The 19,741-nt window shown below is 36.4% G+C and overlaps 1 protein-coding gene across 1 annotated transcript in view; it reads right to left on the bottom strand.

The window, feature by feature from the left end:
• The window catches only part of RsfS312 (ribosomal silencing factor RsfS-like protein, 312), a 53,157-nt gene extending 36,599 nt beyond the window's left edge, over positions 1-16,558 (bottom strand). Inside the window, exons 1-2 of the mRNA XM_090408645.1 lie at positions 15,551-16,558; positions 11,203-11,381 (exon numbers count right to left, since the gene is read on the bottom strand). Of these exons, the coding sequence (XP_090264771.1) occupies positions 11,203-11,381; positions 15,551-16,376 (1,005 nt within the window). The 5' untranslated portion in view covers positions 16,377-16,558. The remainder of the gene's footprint in view (positions 1-11,202; positions 11,382-15,550) is intronic.
• Positions 16,559-19,741: the final 3,183 nt, after the last annotated feature.

The raw sequence follows: 19,741 nt of genomic DNA, 5'->3' as shown, positions 1-19,741 counted from the left end.
AAAAAGACGGGATCTCAAATTCTGGAAGATTATGTCATAATCTTCTCTGGAGTTCCAGAAGACAAATGGGCTTCATCTGGGGTTGCAATTTGGATTAATAAAAAATGAAAAAACAAAATTCAGCTTATACTTGGGTATCAGACAGAATAATCAAAGTTAAAATGAAAATTATGAATCAAACATTAAATATTTTCGGAATTTATGCACCAGTTGATGGAAAAGAGGAAGAGACAGAAGAATTTTATGGAAAACTTCAGGAATGTATTAATGAAACAAATAAAAATGAAGCAACAATCTTGATGGGAGATTTCAACACTCAAGTGGGAAATAAACCAATAACAGGATGCATTGGATCAGAGGGAGAATCAGTAATCAATAACAATGGAATTTTATTAAGAGACTTCTGCATATCAGCAATACTTTCTTCAGGCATAAAAAAGATATCAATACACAGGAAAGTACAGAAGAAATAGCAATGGAAGAATTAGAAAAAGAATTTAAAAAATCAAGAAATAGAAAAAGCCCAGACCTGGATGGAATATGCATTGAGCTCTTTAAATATTTTAAGCACACAATAGCTTAAAAGTTATCCTACTTTTATTCTTCTTAAACTCTTCAATAATATCTGGAAATATCAAAAGATCCCAAAAGAATGGAAAACTGAGCAGTAATAAATATTCACAAAAAAAGGTCCCAAGCAAAAATGTGAAAATTACAGAGGCTTTACTCTCTTAATAACAGCATCTAAACTATATGCAAACATTTTAAAGAACAGACTAATTAAATAAAGAAAATTATTTAGAAGAACAGTGTGGTTTTAGAAGAGGGAGAGGATGCACAGATGCCTCTTTCACAATGCAACATATCACAGAAAAAAAGAAAAAGAATTTAATCTGCCCATTTTTCTTCTATTTATTGACACTGGAAAATATAACAAGATGATAAAATACCTCCTCAATTAATTAATGCAATAAAAAGTCTATACACAGAAACAAAAATTGGAATCAAATTTGCAGATGGAACATTATCAGAACCTATAACTATAAATAAAGGAGTAAGAAAAGGTTGTGGCTTATCCCCAATCCTATTCAACATTTATATAAACAGAATCCTAAAAGAATGGAAAACAACTGTCAAAGATGGTGTTAAACTAACAAATAATATACAGCTAAATACAATACTTTATGCAGATCAAGTACTAATTTCAAATTCAGAAGATAAACTCCAAATTGCAACTATCCATCTAAATGAAATAACAAAAAAAATTTTAATGAAAATCTCTGAAACAAAAACTATGGCAATGTGTGGAAACACCATTCAAAAAGTCTAAATTATACTTAACAATAAAATAATAGAACAAGTTACAGAATTCAAATACTTGGGAAATATAATCTCGCAATACAATACTGATTCACAATTGGAAGCAAGACTACAAATTTACAATAGAATGAATGGCATAATTAAAAGAAAATTTAGAAAACAAATGACTAAAAAAACTCAATTAAGATTACATAACATGACCATCTCTCAAATTTGGAAGTGAAACTTCGATTCTAAAACAAAGAAACAAACACAGATGAAGTGTCTAAGACCTCTTCTGGGACTCACTAGGTTAGATAGAAAGAAAAACACTGAAATAAGAGAACGATTAGATACAAAAAACATCATACAGAATATCAGCAAAATTGGCTAATATTCCACATAGAAAGGATGAATAACAATAGGATCCCCAAATTAGCATATAAATATAAACCAGGATAAGACACTGCGGATGTCGAAGATTAAGGTGGAAAGATCAACTTCATCTGCAGAGCAGGAACAGCACATAAAAAGCCAATACCTGAATTGCTCAGATGGCGACGACTGTCTTGTATACAGCTAATTTAGTGTTTTGACTAATTTCTCTCTTATTCCACATAAATTTATTCACTTCAATTTATTTATTCAATTGACTTCCTACCATACTAGCGTTGTTGATTCTTGTCTATTTCCATATTTAATTTACCATCTTCACTAAAAATCATGATTAAGTACAATAGAGCTGAACTGTTTTACTTGTTCTTTGGGTTCTCCATTCACAATGCAGTTGATATTTTCAATTCTTCTACCTATTTTCAGTGTCTTGTTATTGCTGAATATCATACCAAATCTATTACAACAGTTATTTAATTTGGTCAGGGAATCTTGCAGACTTGTAGAGGATTTATTTAGAAGTATAACATCATCCGCATAAAGGTAAGCTGAGATCAGTAGCGTAGCTAGAGGGGGGATGGAGGGGTCAAACAGCCCCAGGCAGCACTTTGAACCTTTTTGAACTTTTACAGTTAATTCTAAAACACAGTCTCAAGAACTCAGTTCCAAATATTGTAATACTGCTGCGAATTTTCCTCAGGATTGCTGTAAATGTTGCTAGTTGTGAGAGGAGTTTTTCTAAATAAAATTGATTGAGAATTACCTACGATACTATGAAATAGACTTCGCCAATGACATTGATGATTTTGCTAACAGAAAAGCAAGAAATGTAACATTTTAGAATGTTGAAATTAAAGTTTTACTTCAAAAATAAACATAGCATTTTAATTTATTTCCCTCTACATCGTTTTGACTTTTTGTAGCATTTTTGATGTGTATTGAGAGGGACGACAAATTCAGGGACCGCTACGGGCAGCAAAAGCTCTAGCTACACCACTGGCTGAGATTAACAGCTCCAATTTTGATATCAGGTTTAATACCACTTTCCTTCATAATGCGATCCATATAGATAATGAATAACAGAGGGAATAATGTAGATTCTTGTCTGACACTACATTTAACATCTTCCTGTACTTCTTTCAATTCTAACTGCTGAATTACAACTCAAATAAAGACTAAGTATTGCTTGGTAATGCCCCATTAACACCATATAACTGTAGCATATCGAATAGCTTCTCTATTGGCACTTTATCATATGCCTTTTCCAGATCTACGAAACCTTTCTGATATTCCCATGATTTCTCAACTATTTGTCATTATGTGAATATCTGATCCTGACAGCCTCTATTTACACTAAATCCAGCTTGTTCTTTACCAAGCTTACCTTCAACAGTCCTTCTCAACCGTTTCTCAAAACACTCAGTAGAGAAATACCTCTGTAATCTTCACAATCAGTTTTATTTCCCTTTTTATATATGGGTACTATGAGAGCTCGACTCCAATCAACTGAAATTTGACTCTGTCCAGACCTTCTGAACTATGCAGTGCAGCCACTGTTAGACTTTTATACCTCCATACTTGAACATTTCTGGTCGAATATCATCCCCATTCCACATTTCAGGCTTTTGATGGCTTTTTCTACTTCAAGTATGGATATGTATTCCTCATTGTTTGCATGTTGAGTGTTTTTTTACCACTGTGCTGTCACTGATTGTTTCATTTAACAATTTTTCAAAGTAATCACTCAATACATCAAGGATATTTTTTTCTCCAGTTTTCGTGTCGCCTTTATGATCTCTAATTCTTTTAACAGCACTGTTTCCTCCATTTCCAAGCTTTTTCAACCTACAGAATATCTTGCCACCTTCTTATTATTTATTTTCTATGTTTTTACAAAGTCTTCCCATGAGTTTTGTGTAACTAGTTTTACACAGTGTTTAGCTTTCTTACATTTGTCTGTAAGAGCACAAGCTGACTTACTTGCCAGCAACTTTTGATATGCTTTCTTCTTTTCCTTCACTGCCTCTTTAACTTCCTGTGCCCACCACGGAGTTCTGATATTTCTATCCTTGCAGACAACCTCACTACATGCCTCTGGCTGAAGCAATCAATGTTTTCTTCAGGATTTGGCACTGAATCTCCAAGGTTTTTTTCAAACCTTGGAGATTCCTGTTCTCAAACCCTTTCATTTTTTCTTGAATAATGTTTGTGTATTTTAGTCTACAGTTCACATATGAGAGCTGCTCAACTTTTATTCTGTTTAAAACTTTCATACATGCTCTTCTTTTCAATATGAAATTCAATTTTATCCCGCTCAAGACTAAATGGTGATTATTTCCAATTTCAAATCTTCTGTACACTGTAGTGTCCTGTACCATTGAGAAAACATCACTATCAACAATAACATAGTCAATGAGACTTTTCTTATTCCTTACATCTCTCCATGTGAATTTATGCACATTTTTATGTTGGAATATTGTGTTAGTAATAGTCAGTCCATGTACTGAACAGAAATCCAACAGGTATTTTCCTGTATTATTATTAGTTTTTTCTCCAAATTTTCACAAAATATTTTTGTATGTCTGACAGTCATTTCCTACTGTGCTATTTAGATCCCTAAAAGGACCAACTTTTCCTTTTTCATTGTGTCAGCTGCTTTCTCTAAAGCCTCAAAAAATTCCTCCACTTCTATCTTAGTAGGACCTTCTGTGGGGTCATAGGTATATTAAGTATCATTGTCCAGTTCCCTATTCGGATATTTGCCCACATCACCACTTGATATTGCCTAACATTCAAGAAGATTAACCTCTTATTTAGTGTTGAATACTACAGCTACTCCTTCATTTCCTCGATTGTCATTTCCTGAATATAACATTTCGGATTCATTACTCAGAGAGATCTCACCAGTTTTTGTCTCTTTTTGTTTCAGTCACCCCTAATTATGTCGATCTGGTACTTATCGAATTCCTCATCTAGCTGCATTTCTTTGCCATTAAGGTTTCTTATGTTGATAGTACCGATCTTGAACGCTTTTCTTATGTTGATAGTACCGATCTTGAACGCTGGTGATGTTGAGTTGGTGTGCGTTTCAAAATTTGTTCCAGTAGCTAACTTTTTGCTGTTCACCCCAGTTCCATGTCAAAAACAACACGGGTCTTGTGAAACTGGGTGACGCCCTGGCTGGGATGAAATTCTGTCATGTTGTACCATCATTTTATATTGTGGTTTAAGCCAATAAGAATACAATTTGGTTAGCTAAATTCCAAATTGCATTTAATTATCTAAATTGCATTTAATAATCTAAATTCCAGGTAGATTCCCAAAAGGGTGCACCATGAGAAGATGAGGACTAAACATTAAGTCAGAAGACCTGGTTCAGTTCTCCACATTCCTTTAAAGGGCTATGTGAATGCCTCCACTTAGTAATACTGCATTGACCCATTAAGCCTCCCTAATTCCTAATATTTTCACTTTTAACATGATTCAGCCACTGATACCATCTATTCACTCCCCTAATTTTTCTCGGAGGTGGTGCTTAAGGGTCAAAGCTGTATAACTGAGAGGAAACCTCCACATAGCCTTTAAAGGAATGCGGAGAACTGACCAGGGCTTCTGACCTAATGTCCAATCCTCACCTTCTCCTGGTGCACCCTGTTGGGTATCTACTTGGATACTGAACGAATGAGGATGAGCTGGCAATTTGGGATTTAGCTGACCAAATTGTATTCTTATTGATTAAACCAAAATAAAAAATGATGGTACAACATGACAAAATTTCATGCTGGCTGGGGCATCGCCAGGTTAAACAAGGCCCTCGTTGTTTTCGCCAGGGAAACAGGATGAATATCAAAAAGTCAGCTACTGGAACAAATCTGAAAACAAACCCCAACTCAACATCACCAGAGTTAAAGATCGGTACTATCAACATAAGAAGCCCGAATGGCAAAGAAATGGAGCTAGCTGAGGAATTAGATAAGTACCAGATCGACATAATAGGGGTGACTGAAACAAAAAAAGACTAAAACTGGTGAGATCTTTCTGAGCAATAAATACAAAATGTTATATTCAGGCAATGACAATCAAGGAAAAGAAGGAGTAGCCATAGTATTCAACACAAAATACGAGGCTAATCTTCTTGAATGGCAGTCAGTCTCCAGTAGAGTAATGTGGGCAGATATGAGAATTGGGAACTGGACAATGAGACTTATTTGTGCCTATAGTCCCACAGAAGGTTCTACTAAGGTAGAAGTTGAGGAATTTTTTGCGGCTTTAGAAAAAGCAACTGACACAATGAAAAAGGAAAAGTTGATCCTTGTTGGGGATCTAAATAGCAGAGTAGGAAATGATTGCGAGACATACAAAAATATTTTCGGAAAACTTGGAGAAAACAGCAAAGCTAATAATAATGGCAAATATTTGTTGGATTTCTGCTCAGGACATGGACTGGTTATTACTAACACCATGTTCCAACATAAAAATGTGCACAAATTCACATGGAGAGAAGAGGCAAGGAATAAGAAAATTCTCATTGACTATGTTATTGTTAATAGTGATGTTTTCTCCCTGGTGCAGGACACCAGAGTTTACAGAGGATTTGAAATTGGAAGTGATCACTATTTAAGTCTTGAGCAGGATAAAATTGAATTTCATATTGAAAAGAATAACGTGTAAGAAAGTTTTAAAGTGAATAAAAGTTGAGCAGCTCTCAGATGTGAACTCTAGACTAAAATACACAAAATTATTGAAGAAAAAATGAAAGAGTTTGAGAACAGGAATCAAACCTTGGAGATTCAGTGGCAAACTCTGAAGAAAACATTGATTGATTCTGCCAGAGAGGCATGTGGTGAGGTTGTCTGCAAGGATAAAAAAATCAGAACTCCCTGGTGGACACAGGAAGTTAAAGAGGCAGTGAAGGAAAAGAAGAAAGCACATCAAAAGTTCCTGTCAAATAAGTCAGCTTGTGCTCTTAGAGAATACAGAGACAAATGCAAGAATGCTAAACACTTGTAAAACTAGCTAAACAAAAATCATGGGAGGACTTTGGCAAGAATATAGAAAATAAATATCAAGAAGGTGGCAAAATATTCTGGAGGTTGTTGAAGAAGCTTAGGAATGGAGGAAAGAGTGCTGTAAAAGGAGTTAGAGATGATAAAGGTTAAATGAGAACGGGAGAAAAAGATATCCTTGAAGTATGGAGTAATTATTTGAAAAACAAGCAGTGATGACAGCACAGTGGTAAAAAACACTGACCAGGCATGCAGTCAGGAATACATATCCATACTTGAAGTAGAAAAAGCCATCAAAGGCTTGAAATGTAAAAAGGCAGCAGGAGTAGATGATATTCGACCAGAAATGCTGAAGTATGGTGGTATAAGAGTCTTACAATGGCTGCACTGCATAGTTCAGAAAGCCTGGACAGAGGGACGAATTCCCGATGATTGGAGTAGAGCTCTCATAGTACCCATATATAAAAAGGGAAATAAAACTGAATGTGAGAATTACAGAGGTATTTCCCTACTGAGTGTTTCTGGCAAGATCTATGCAAGTATACTTGAGAAACGGTTCAGAAGAATTGTGGAAGAAAAGCTTGGTGAAAAACAAGCTGGATTCAGGCCAAATAGAGGCTGTCAGGATCAGATCTTCACTTTACAACAAATAGTTGAGAAAGCATGGGAATATAACAAAGATCTGTATTTAAGTTTGTCGATCTGTAAAAGGCATATGACAAGGTGTCAAGAGAGAAGCTATTCAATACGCTACAGTTATATGGTGTCAATGGGGCATTATATCAAGCAATACTTAGTCTGTATTTGAGTTGTTAGTCGGCAGTTAGAATTGAAGGACATATAGGAAGATGGTTTAATGTTAAATCTCGTGTGAGACAAGGATGTACGTTATCTATATGGATCACATTATGAAGGAAAGTGGTATTAAACATGATATCAAAATTGGAGATGTTAATGTCAGCTCTTTGCTTTATGCGGATGATGTTATACTTCTAAATAAATCTGCTACAAGTCTAAGATTCTCTGACTGAATTGAATAGCTGTTGTAATAGATATGGTATGAAGGTCAGCAATAAAAAGACAAAGACAATGAAAATAGGCAGAATCATTGAAAATGTCAACTGTGTTGTGAATGGAGAACCTGTGGAACAAGTGAAACATTTCAGCTACTTAGGCACAATTTTTACTGAAGATGGTAAATTAAATATAGAAATAGACAACAGAATCAGCAAAGCTGGTATGGTAGGAAGTCAATGAATAAATTCATATGGAATAAGAGAGAAATTAGTCGGAACACTAAATTAGCTGTATACAAGACAGTGTTCAAACCAGTTTTAACTTATGGATCTGAGAGCTGGGTCACAAGTAAAACACTTGACCAAAGACTAGAGACCGCAAATATGAGAGTCCTGAGAAAGATCAGAGGCGTGAACTGGTGGCATCAATGGCAATATCATATTAAAAACAAAGATATTAGGAAAGAACTTGTCATTGTTGGCATCCAGGAATGCGTTAGCAGAGCTAATCTCAGGTGGTATGGTCACTTAAACAGAATGGGCGAGGAAAGATTAGCAAAACAAGTGTTCTCTGCCAGGTTGGCAGGAAAACGACCCAGAGGAAGACCAAGATATAGGTGGATTGGTACGGTACAAAGTGCCTTAGACGATAGAAATATAAGATCTGATAATGTTGGAGTCTTGACAAGTAACAGACTGATTTGGAGGAAAATTGTAGATAGGAAGTTAGTAATGATGTAATTTTTTTTCATGTAGTACTATCATATCCTGTACACCCCCTGAGGATACATGGCAGGAATTTAATGATGATGAATTTTTCTCAAAATTCTCATATCTATTGTATAGTCTTTGATGAACTTTTTTTCTCTATCCCAGCTCTCAGATCCACAAGTTAAAATTTATTTGAACTGTTTTGTATGTAGCTACTTTAGTATTTTGACTCATTTCTCTCTTATTCCATATAAATTTAATGTTTTCATTTTATGAGGTTTCCACAAACGAAAGGTTTCTGTAAGCTATAGTACATTAGAACCGTGGATGGGCTAAGGATTGTTTTTTTAGTTATTATTTTTTTGTATTTATTTAATTTATTTATTTTTTTACAAAGTTTGGAAAACCTGCTGTATAGTTCGAACATGGAACTTATTCAAGCCACTTCAGACCTCCAATAAATTAGGCAGCGGTATCAACACTGGTCAATTGGGTGGGAAATTAATCTCCCACTTAAAGACAATCAAAAACATCCATGCCTATTTGCTGGATTCAAACTTATAGCCAACAGGTTGTAGGTGCAAATATGCTAACCACTCAGGCTAGCTCTAGCCATCTGACTCCCAACCATACCAGCTTTGCGTATTCCATTGTATATTTCTGTATTTAATTTTCTATCTTCACTAAAAATTGTGCCTAAATAGTTGAAATGTTTTACTTGTTCTATAGTAACTCAATTCAGGAAACAGCTGAATCCTGAATTGAGGGACTGCAGGGACACAAAAGACATCACAATAACTACAGGTATTATTTCCAGGAAAATTCCCATGTTACTCCTCTAAGAAAATGTTATTTTGATGGCTATTTAGTCTATTTTTTTTTTATGAGTGCCCTTTTTATAATGTCATTGGCTTTTTTACTGAAATTTTAGGGCATTACTGATGTTTTATGTACAGATATATGAAGAATATATAGGAGGAATAATTCAGACATACCTTTCTAGGATGTTGCTGGCCATCTTATTATTCAGTGGCATCCCAGAATATGGCAATATACATTCATCTACTGTTAAAGAAAGTATGACTGAAAGGAAGAGGGGGTGGTGGAAAATGTGTTGAAAGTTTATTTTCCACTTGGTTAGAGTATAATAAATTTAGTTTAATCCTTTAATCCTTTATATATGTGAGCAAACTGTGTTTGCTCACACTTGGATAAAGGATTAAACTAAATTTATTATACTCTAACCAAGTGGAAAATAAACTTTCAACATCTTTCTCTAAATCCAGAGTAATTTATTAAAAAAGGGTGGCACACCAATTGGCAATTCCTATAGGTGGAGATGACCTGCAAATGCTTCTGCCTGATTTCTCGACTTGGGCCTGGCTCCCACTGAAGAGACCTCAATAAAGGTCGAAACCGGTCTGGGTAGTGGCCCTTCCCTTAATGCATAACAATAGACATATCCGCAAGGAGATGTGTTTTGCATTATAGGAGATACTAGGATAGGAGTGTTGGTAGCTTGCTCCACCTTTGCAACGAGTTGCCCTGGTGTGTACCACCTTAACCCAGTCCTGAAGATACTTTCAGGCGCAAACTGTGTTTGCTCACACTTGGATAAAGGATTAAACTAAATGGAAAATGTGTGGGGGGGGGGGGGTTAGAGAGAGAGAGAGAGAGAGAGAGAGATGTGGGAGAATCATAATCCTCACCAATAATTACTGGTGAGGCAAGGGGTAAGTGAACTTTTTGAAAAACCCAGGTTTTTCTTTTATATTATTAAAAGGTGGGCAGAGAATACTTTTTTTTTGGGGGGGGGGGTGAAAATAGAAATTTTTGGGGAAGGGGAAGGATATGATGGGATAAAATCAGGGGTGGGAGTGACAGGGTGTGAGTGTCGTCTTTAGAGCTCATGGGGAAAGTCTGCGACTTCCCCCACGAGTTCCGAAGACACTCGATTATTTGAAAAAAAAAACCAGTTTTTTTTCAAATAATTCCCCAACATTGCTTTACCCTCCCCCCCCCCCCAAAAAAAAACCCTTCCTTTAACAACAGATGAATGTATATCGCTGGGATAATGAGACAGAAAAACAACATCCAAAAAAAGGTATTTCCAAATTTTCCTCCTATACTATTCTTCGTATATTAGTTTTATAACACTTCAGTAATGCCCTAAAATTTGGGTAAAGAGCCAATGACATTGTAATAAAAAAAAATTAAAAAAAAGGGGCACTCCTAAACAAAAGTAAGCTATATTAGCCATTAAAATAATAGTGGTCAGTCATTTTTTTGTATCCTTTAAAAGGCTATGCAGAGATCTCCTTCCAGTTATTTGGTTGTCTCTTAAGCATCCACAGCAAACATGAAATACAAAGCACAAAAATGAATGTACATACAGTAGAATTGTTTAATAGAAAAATAACATAAGACAGTAATAGATGATATGTATTTCAGAATGAGCAGATGACAAAATGAGAAATTTCTTCTCCAAATAATTCTTCTGCATATATATATGTTCCACTATACTGATACTCGGAGGGAAGAGAGAGAGAAAGAAAAAAAAAAATCACTTCCCCACAATCACTAAACTCCAATCAGTAGATATGAAGATAATTGGCTGATGGTGGCTGCTTTTATTAATGAATAATTATTATCAAGTGTCAAGTTAACTTTTTATAAAATGCAAGTGTTATATTCCTGTTTTGCTATTCACAATCAACATGAAGTATTTTAAAATTTCTAATTATACTTATAGCAACAGAATAAGTACATGTACTTACAAGTTTGCAGATATATTTCGTAAATGCCTTTAAATGACGTGATGATTTTGCTGTACCCAAAACCATATAATCTGCATAACGCATATCCTTTGGAATTTGAATAACTGCAATGTCAATAATTTTTTCAGCTTTTAAGATATCTACTAATTCTTCAAGGTCAAAGACTCCTGTGATGCCTCCTTTAAAATATTACAAGAAACTGTTATTCTTGAATAAATAAAAAATCCTAAATAAAAACTAACACAGGGTAGTTATTTTGTGAAAAACTTAATAATAGTGAATTTTGATGTAATTATTAAAAAAAAAAAAAAGCTTTGCATTAAATGCATTGATATACAGGCCTTTTAAGAAATCTAAGAAAGCTTTACAAGTATGAGTTTGGACATCATATCACACTTACTTAGCTGAAAGATAAAATATAATTATTATGGAATCCAATTAAAAGTATCCACTTGAGATTCCCAAAACTTGCATTTTTACAGCACTAGAGTACATAGTTAAGAAGATTCCTTGTTAATCAGTAATAAGTGTAAACTAGTTATGAAGTTTTGATTTTGATGGGGGGAAAAAAAGCCTTTACTGTCTAAACAAGCAACTAATAATCTAGCTACAGTATGATCTTGGATACCTCCTAGGCAGGGTGTGTACAGGAGGTATTCAAGATCATACAGTAGCTAGATTATTAGTTGTTTGTTTAGACAGTAAAGGCTTCCCCCCCCCATCAAAATCAAAACTTCATAACTAGTTTACACTTATTCCTGATTAATAAAGAATCTTCTTAACCATGTACTCCAGTGCTGTAAAAATGCAAGTTTGGGGAATCTCAAGTGGATACTTTTAACATGTTGAGGGGATGTGATCGTATTTGACACAGAGACCTATTAACTAAGCTTTCAGCATAAGGTTTGTCTGATTTCAACAACTGGGTTGCTTGCTTTTGACTGATCACACATTACTGATAGATGGATTTTTATCCTCAAAATTTCCAATTAATACTAAGAGATTTTGCTTTACTCCAACACTCCTCCTATTCATCAACAACCTTCTCCAGTTTACTGTGAATCTAATCCACAGTTTTACTAAAAAGAGTAGACTGCAGTCCTATTTCTCACTAAATAAAACCTTGCAATGTACAAATCATTTAAACTTCTAGAATATCAACTTCTACAAAGTTTTTGGTGCAAAAGAAAACAATGGCACTCAGAGAACCTTGTTAATTAACTTATGTACCACCAGAATTAAATCTATCCTAATTCTCACAACCTCCCCCCACCCTTTTTTTTTTTTTTTTTTTTTTGCACTTTTACTTCTGACAACATAAATCTCTAGACAAAAGATTTTTCCATTCCTTAATAGATTTAAAAGAACATTATCAGTGGTACTTCTAATAAACAATAACCATTGAAATATTTCAATAGAGTTAACTGCTGTTCAGAAGTAAAGTAATGCTTTGAACAATACAGAAAACAAATTTTCTTGAATGGTTAGGTGATATTTGTAAAGTGCTTATGTTCTTGTTTTGGTATCTATCAGCCACAAAGTGATTAAATTACTAAGGCATGACATACCTTTCACAAATCCATCTTTTCCCTCATGGAGTATCATTCTTATCTATCCGATCCTGAATTTTATCTAACTCACTTTAGAAATATACCTTTACTACTACTCTTGAGATTATTATTAACAGAATTCCATGGAGTCCAGTGACTCATCATGGGAGGTCCCACTCTCACATGTACAGCTCATTGTTCCTCAGCTTAAATACATTCACTGTACCTGCACTCACCACTCCCAGGCAATGCATTCCAATCACCCATCACTCTCCATGCAAAATATATACTCCTCACAACCACCTTATACAGCTTCCAGGGATAGCCTCTTGTTCTTCCATTCTCCAGATATTCTATGAAAAATCTCATTTCAACTTATACACCTCAATCATGTCTCCCCCTCTTCCTTCTATCCACTAGGTTCTGTAAGTTGCATTCTCTCAATCTGTCCTCATATTCCACATTCCAGATGCTAGAAACCAACTTAGTCAATCGTCTCTGGACCCACAATATCTCATCCTTTTGAAAACCTGGTGACCAAATCTGCACGGTCGTCCATATGTGGCTTGATCAGAGTTTTGTACAACGAAATCAAAACATCCTTACTTCTGCACGTCACTGTTCTCTGCATCATACCCATAATCCGCTGTGTTTGTTCTCCTCCCAATTTTAATAAAATTTCCAAGAAATTTCAAGATCCAATGGAACACAACCCCCAAGTCCATCTATTCCACCTCCTCCAAAATATCCCCATCAATTTTATACTCTGCATCCCATCTTTGTTTCCCAAATTTTAAAACTTTACACTTTGCAACATTAGTGACATCCCCACACATCCTTGCCCATTCAAGGAGTCTATTTATGTCCTCTTCCAAAGCTGCAATATCTGCTCTATTTCTCATTACTCTCCCCAATTTTGCATCATCTGTCAACAACTGTATATCACCATTTAAGCCCTTTCTAATGTCATTTACATACAAGTTAAACAACAATAGCCTCCCAAAAACAGACCCCAGGGCACAACACCAGTGACTCCTCTTCTGGGAGATCATTCCTCCATACACAACTTGTTGATATCTGTTCATTCCAGTCTATATCACCATAATTGAAATCACCCATAATGATCACCCTTTTCTTATTAGGCATGCCAATTTGTCTAAACATTCTATTCTCACTGCTTACTAAACATTTCATCCTGTCAACCTCCACTTCACACTTGCTTCAAAACCATTGTCAGTATACGTTCTTTCCATCTCCACCCTAAATGGGCACAACTCCTCTGCCATCATCAGTAACACTACTCCCTTTCTGCTTTATCTGTCTTCACAAAAGACTACATATCCCTTCATCTCTATCCTTCAGAAAGTCCTCCTCGTTTAACCATGTCTTGCTTCCAACAACTTTTGGGTCAATGAACTTTTTCAATGCTACGATTCCATTCCCCTTATTTCAAATACTTCTAGCATTTGTAAACATACACACCTGCTCATTTGTTTTTATAACAAGTCCCAATAATTCCACTTCTCAGACATGACTCCTATACACTTTCCCCTGTCCATTCCTATCTATCATCACTGATATTACACCCTTCCCCCACACCTAAATGCCACCTCCATATCCTTTAACTATCAATCCTTTTGTGCACTCACACATCTACTCCTGAAACCATCATCTAGACTGCCCCCCCTCCTCCCCCATTTCCCTGTCCACTCTGTGTTCCTTCTTATTCTCTTCACTCATGCCACTCATCTCTCCATTTATAACCTTAATCACCTGCTCTTCTGCACCACCATTTGCTTCCTCATATCTTACATTCACTTCAGTCATTCTCTCTTGCAGCAAGAGTTTCTCCAATTGACTTGCACCAAATTCATTCAAATGTAGTTCATCTCTTTTATACGGTACTATCTTCCCCTCAAGCTCATCCCACACACATTCACAAAATTAATTCCTTTCTCCTCACACAACTCTGCTAGCACTCCATAATTCTTTGCTCGTCTTCTCACCTCATCTAATGATGAGGTGAGAATTATGATACCTGGGAAACACACTGACTACTTTATCTACTACACTGTTATTTTTTGCTCTCCTTAAAAGCCTCATGACATCCCTCCTTACATTCTTCTTGTCACTAGTCAAATCATTCGTGCCAACTCTTTTGCTTGCATACTCCTTTTATTCAGTGCTTCAACCACCTTGCTCATTCTACCTCCCAGAAAACACCTTGTGCACCATTTCATTCACCACACCTATCATCAAATCTCTGTATATTGCCACGCTCGATATTTCTTTCAAATCTTTTGTCCCATTCCCATGCAAATCTGTAATAATTCCCCTCAGTTCATTCCTTATACATTTAATCTCTTGCCTTATCTTTACCAAATCTGCTTTCATATCTTGAATTAGTTTTTCAGTGCCATTTATGAGATGTCTGTAATTTACTGGTCTATAATTTGCCACCTGTCTCAGAACCTCCTTTATGCATTGGTACATCCTACCTAATTTTCATTCCCTTGTGACTGGAAATAGGGTAGCTGAAGCCTAAGGTATATGGGCAATAATATAGCATAGAGTTTGCTACTCAGGAGTAACTATGCTATATAAATAACTTAAAATTATTCCAAAATTAAGAATGCCTACAGGGCATTCTAGAAAAAATTTCTGAAAAGTATCTAAGTTATTATTAATGCATGCTAAGATTCTATTTGATAAAGACTTTATTTTTTGGACCTAACAGTGTGATGCTAAAAGCCATATGACAAGACATGCAATACATCACTATATATTAATACACCTACTTTGTAAATTTGCATCTATAAATTTAACCTTCTTTTCTTGATATAACCAGAATTCACCTTCCTCTTCTGTTTCTTCAGTGAAAGTTCTCTGCTGCTCTTCATCAATATCTAAGTTGTCATGTACACATTTATCACTATATTCAGTGAACTTATCTGCAACAGAGAGTGATAGTTTAGTATCATTCATTAAGTTACTAGGCGACCGATGTGATACCTCCCCTGAACTTTTGTCTGCTTCTGATGCTACGGAATCAGTGTCAAATTTTGCATGTACTGCCGCATGGTTGAATGACTGTTCTTTTGGTGGAGGTGGGTTGGCTTTACCTGGTGTTGACGGTGGTGATGGCGGCCCTTCAAAATCAGACATAATATCATTCATGATGGCGCGAAGTTCGGGATCGTTTTCTAATATACTTTTCATATCAACATCTTCTTTTCCCTCATTTTTATCACCATCTATTGTAGAATTTTTGCTGGACTGCGACGATCTGGAAAAGTATCTGCATGGCTGCAATGCTGGACCGTATGGACTTTTCCAATATTTACTGCTATAAATATATCCAGAATTATATATCAAGCAAGAAATTGAGGTCCTTTCTTTGCACATATTTTTTATTTGTACATGCGAACTCATAGGTATTAATTTCCTTTCACCTGGACAATTACTTAGAGAAGATTTAAAGCATTTTGGATACGTACACATCCAGTTTCTTTGCTCACAAGTTAAAATACATTGCACTTTTTTACCATATTCCACAGCTTTTACTTCTAAAGGAAACAAGGAAACAAATCCTGGTTTTACCCTTAATATCCGTATGAACTTCATAACTTCAATGAAAGCTGATTTTCTTAAAACAGGAAAGTTTTAAAGAAGCAGCACCAGACTTTTCTATTTCCGAAATTTTACAAAAACTAATTATATAAATGACTAATAAGCTCATATCTACATAACCACCATTAAATAAAACACGCATAACAGTAACAAACCACAAATATTCAACACATGCACACAATTTCCACCGAAGCCAATTTATACTTTGAACAAGCCTAGCGGCGACAAGAAGTTTTTGAAATTTTCGAATTATCAACCCAAAATGCCATGGGGCTTATTTTCCAACTCTCTCGTGGTAGGAGTACTTAAAAAAGAATCTTATTATATGGCACACACATATATCTCCAGAAATCATTGCAGGATGCCACTGCTAAATACATTAACCTATCTGATGTAGCCAATTCACGTTATACTAATCAACCTCACAAATGAATTTTTCACTCAACTGCGTGATTCCATGGCTGGTTTGCCTGTGTTCAAATAGGCAGACAAGCCATGGGAAAAAACATCGAGTATCGGTAAGGAAAAAACATCGAGTATCGGTAAGGAAAAAACATCTCACCCACATTTGAAAAACTATAATAAACACTGTTTTCAAACAGGCAGATTAGCCATCGAAAAAAAAATCGAGTATCGGGGAAAAAAAAAAAAGTCAAATGAAGAATGAGACCTACACTTGAAAAACTATAATAAACAGTTCACGTTTTCCATGTGACTTGATTCCGAGTCCTCCAGGTCCATGAGACTCATTGTTGATACAGAGCTTTTTATTTCGATTTTTCTTGGTGTGGTTGCTTTTACCTACATGATGGCAGTGTAATTGTGTTCTTGACATTAGTCCCATAGCCGGTCTCTTCAGGAATTTTTTTGATATATATGGATCTCCTTATATCGATCAACTTGACAATTTCAGATAATAATAATAATAACTAAGTTATGCAACTACGTTCTCGATATAATTGCCAGCCTGATTGGCCGAGTGGTTAGTGTGTCCACTCTCCAGTCAAAAGGCTGCAGGTCCGAATCCCGCTGTGGGCATGGATGTTTGTAATTGTCTCTGAAAAGCCTAGTGGTGGTGGTGGTGGTCGGGGGGGGGGGTAGATGGCATTAGTGTAGATGATGAAGGTAGTTGTAGTTGGTGGATTGGTGGAGACAGAGAGATATAGAGTAGGTGCCCTCCCTCGATGAGTCTTTGGACTCCCTGGATGTATTAAATAATAGTAATAAGTAACAATAATAATAGAAATATATTTAATTATAGAGGCGATTGTGATACAAGGATGATGGCGTTCTCGCCGCTTCGGACTTATTATGTGCAAGGATGTCTGTATAAGTGAAACATTACATATGAGCAAGGATCTGAAAGTTCCAGTTGAGTCATGGACACAAGAAGAATGAGTATACATAAAAGCATGGGGACAATATATTGTTTCTATACATAAATACTAGGATTATCAAGAACAAAGAGGTGTTGAGCTTATTGCCTGAGTGAATACATTAAGACCTCAGATCACTAGTAATAGTGAGACCTAGATATGGAGCAGATATGCACTATCTACCAATAATTGTCTGGACACTTTAGAAATTTGCAAATGATACCAGCAGGTGAATCCTAATATCAGATATGTAGATGTCTGGTTTGATTACCTCCTGCACCCTTTGAAGGAGACTTATGAAAGCCAAAAAGTGGACATATCTGATATTAGGACATATCTGATATAATGTGTGGCAGACGTCAGGTGGAATCTGTCTTCATTCCTCCATCAAAGCAACACCGAGTTCAGCGACAGATCGAGGACGTGCTGCTCTGGATTTTAATTCCCGCTCATGGGGCATTGTCGTATTGATAGTAACACTGGTCTGTTCAATAAAAACTCCACAGTGTAGGAAGCACCCGATTATCCAGAATATCAAAGTACTGAGTTGCCTTCATGGAACCAGGGACAACGACTAGTGGTCACCCACTCCAAACCAGTTGAATGCATCTCACGCCATTACTCAGGGGCGCGCCGGCCATATGTGCAATGTGCGACGCACATAGGCGCCATGATAGTAAAGGCGCCAAAGAGGATGAAATACTTTAAAAAAAAACGTTTTTGTAAAGTGATTTTTTTATTGGAGGGGGGGATAGGGGCACTAACTAAAGTTTTGCACACAGGCGCCGGGCACTACTGGCGTGCTACTGGGTATAGGCGCGTCAACTGAAGTTTTCCACACAGGCGCCGGTCACTATTGGCGCGCCCCTACCATTACTCCTCCACCACTACCACACAGCATTTTTGTCGGTAAAACACACTGTGGTAACAAGAATTCACCAGACTGCCTCCACACCCACATCATGTCAGAAGACTTAAAACAGGTGAACCCTGAATCATCGCTCCAGATTACCGTTTCCCACTGCCCAATCGCTCAATGCATCCGCTCTTTGCACCAGGCCAGAAGAGGCGCCTTGCTTGTTGTTGTGATGTTCCACCTTGTGTGCCAATGTTCCTCTGTGGAAAGCCAGTAAATGGAGTTCTTTTCGTACAGTATTAGTGCTCACTATTATGTTACTGGCACTTTCGAACTCATCACTGTAGCCTGTTATTGCATGCCACCCATTTTAACAGCCTCCTGTCCCTATCAGTCATTTTTGGCGGCCGCGCTGGGTGTTTTCCTGTATTAGTGATGTGCCAGAACGTCTCCTCTTGTTGATCACATCGCCAATTGTTGATTTTGGATGTACAGTTAAGCGGCAGCGGCACGTATTAACATGCCACCAATGTAACAGCCCAAGATGATACCTCTCTCGAAGTCACTGAGTTCATGTCGTGACGAGGTACCACGTGTAGGGCAACTGCTACGATGAAATATTGCATCCAACTATCTGAACACCGGTTTTTATGTGATTAACAAACCTAGAATGTTTCGTAACTTCAAATAACAGGGGGGCGTCCAGATAATTATTGGTAGATAGTGTACACTGATATCCAAAAGCTAGGATGTAAAGATTACAACCGAAAATTTAGACCAATCAGCTTGTATCAATTTGTATAACCTAGGATTTCGAATAGGAAGTGGGTATGTATTCAAATTTTTCGAATTGCACCCTAAGGGGATCATGTGGCACTCAACACGATAAAAGACAAAAGGCTGCCCTAAGCGAATTGTGTTTGAAGGTATCTCTTTTTGTAAAGGAATAAAGTTGCAAACTTAGATGCATTATAATGTAATGGGAAAGAATTATTGGCAAACATGAAGAAAGCCACAGAATTACTGATATTACCAGAGAGTTTGGAATCTCACATAGCGTTGGATCCAAGCTTTCAGCAGCGTTTCAAAGCGATGGAAGGTATTCCCGACTGTTGCTAAGAGGTCGT

This window comes from Typopeltis vanoorti, chromosome 2 (assembly GCF_054136105.1).
Source record: "Typopeltis vanoorti isolate ZY-2024b chromosome 2, IOZ_Tvanoo_1.0, whole genome shotgun sequence".
Classification (NCBI taxonomy): Eukaryota; Metazoa; Arthropoda; class Arachnida; order Uropygi; family Thelyphonidae; genus Typopeltis; species Typopeltis vanoorti.
This window is presented reverse-complemented; position numbering and strand designations above follow the sequence as displayed.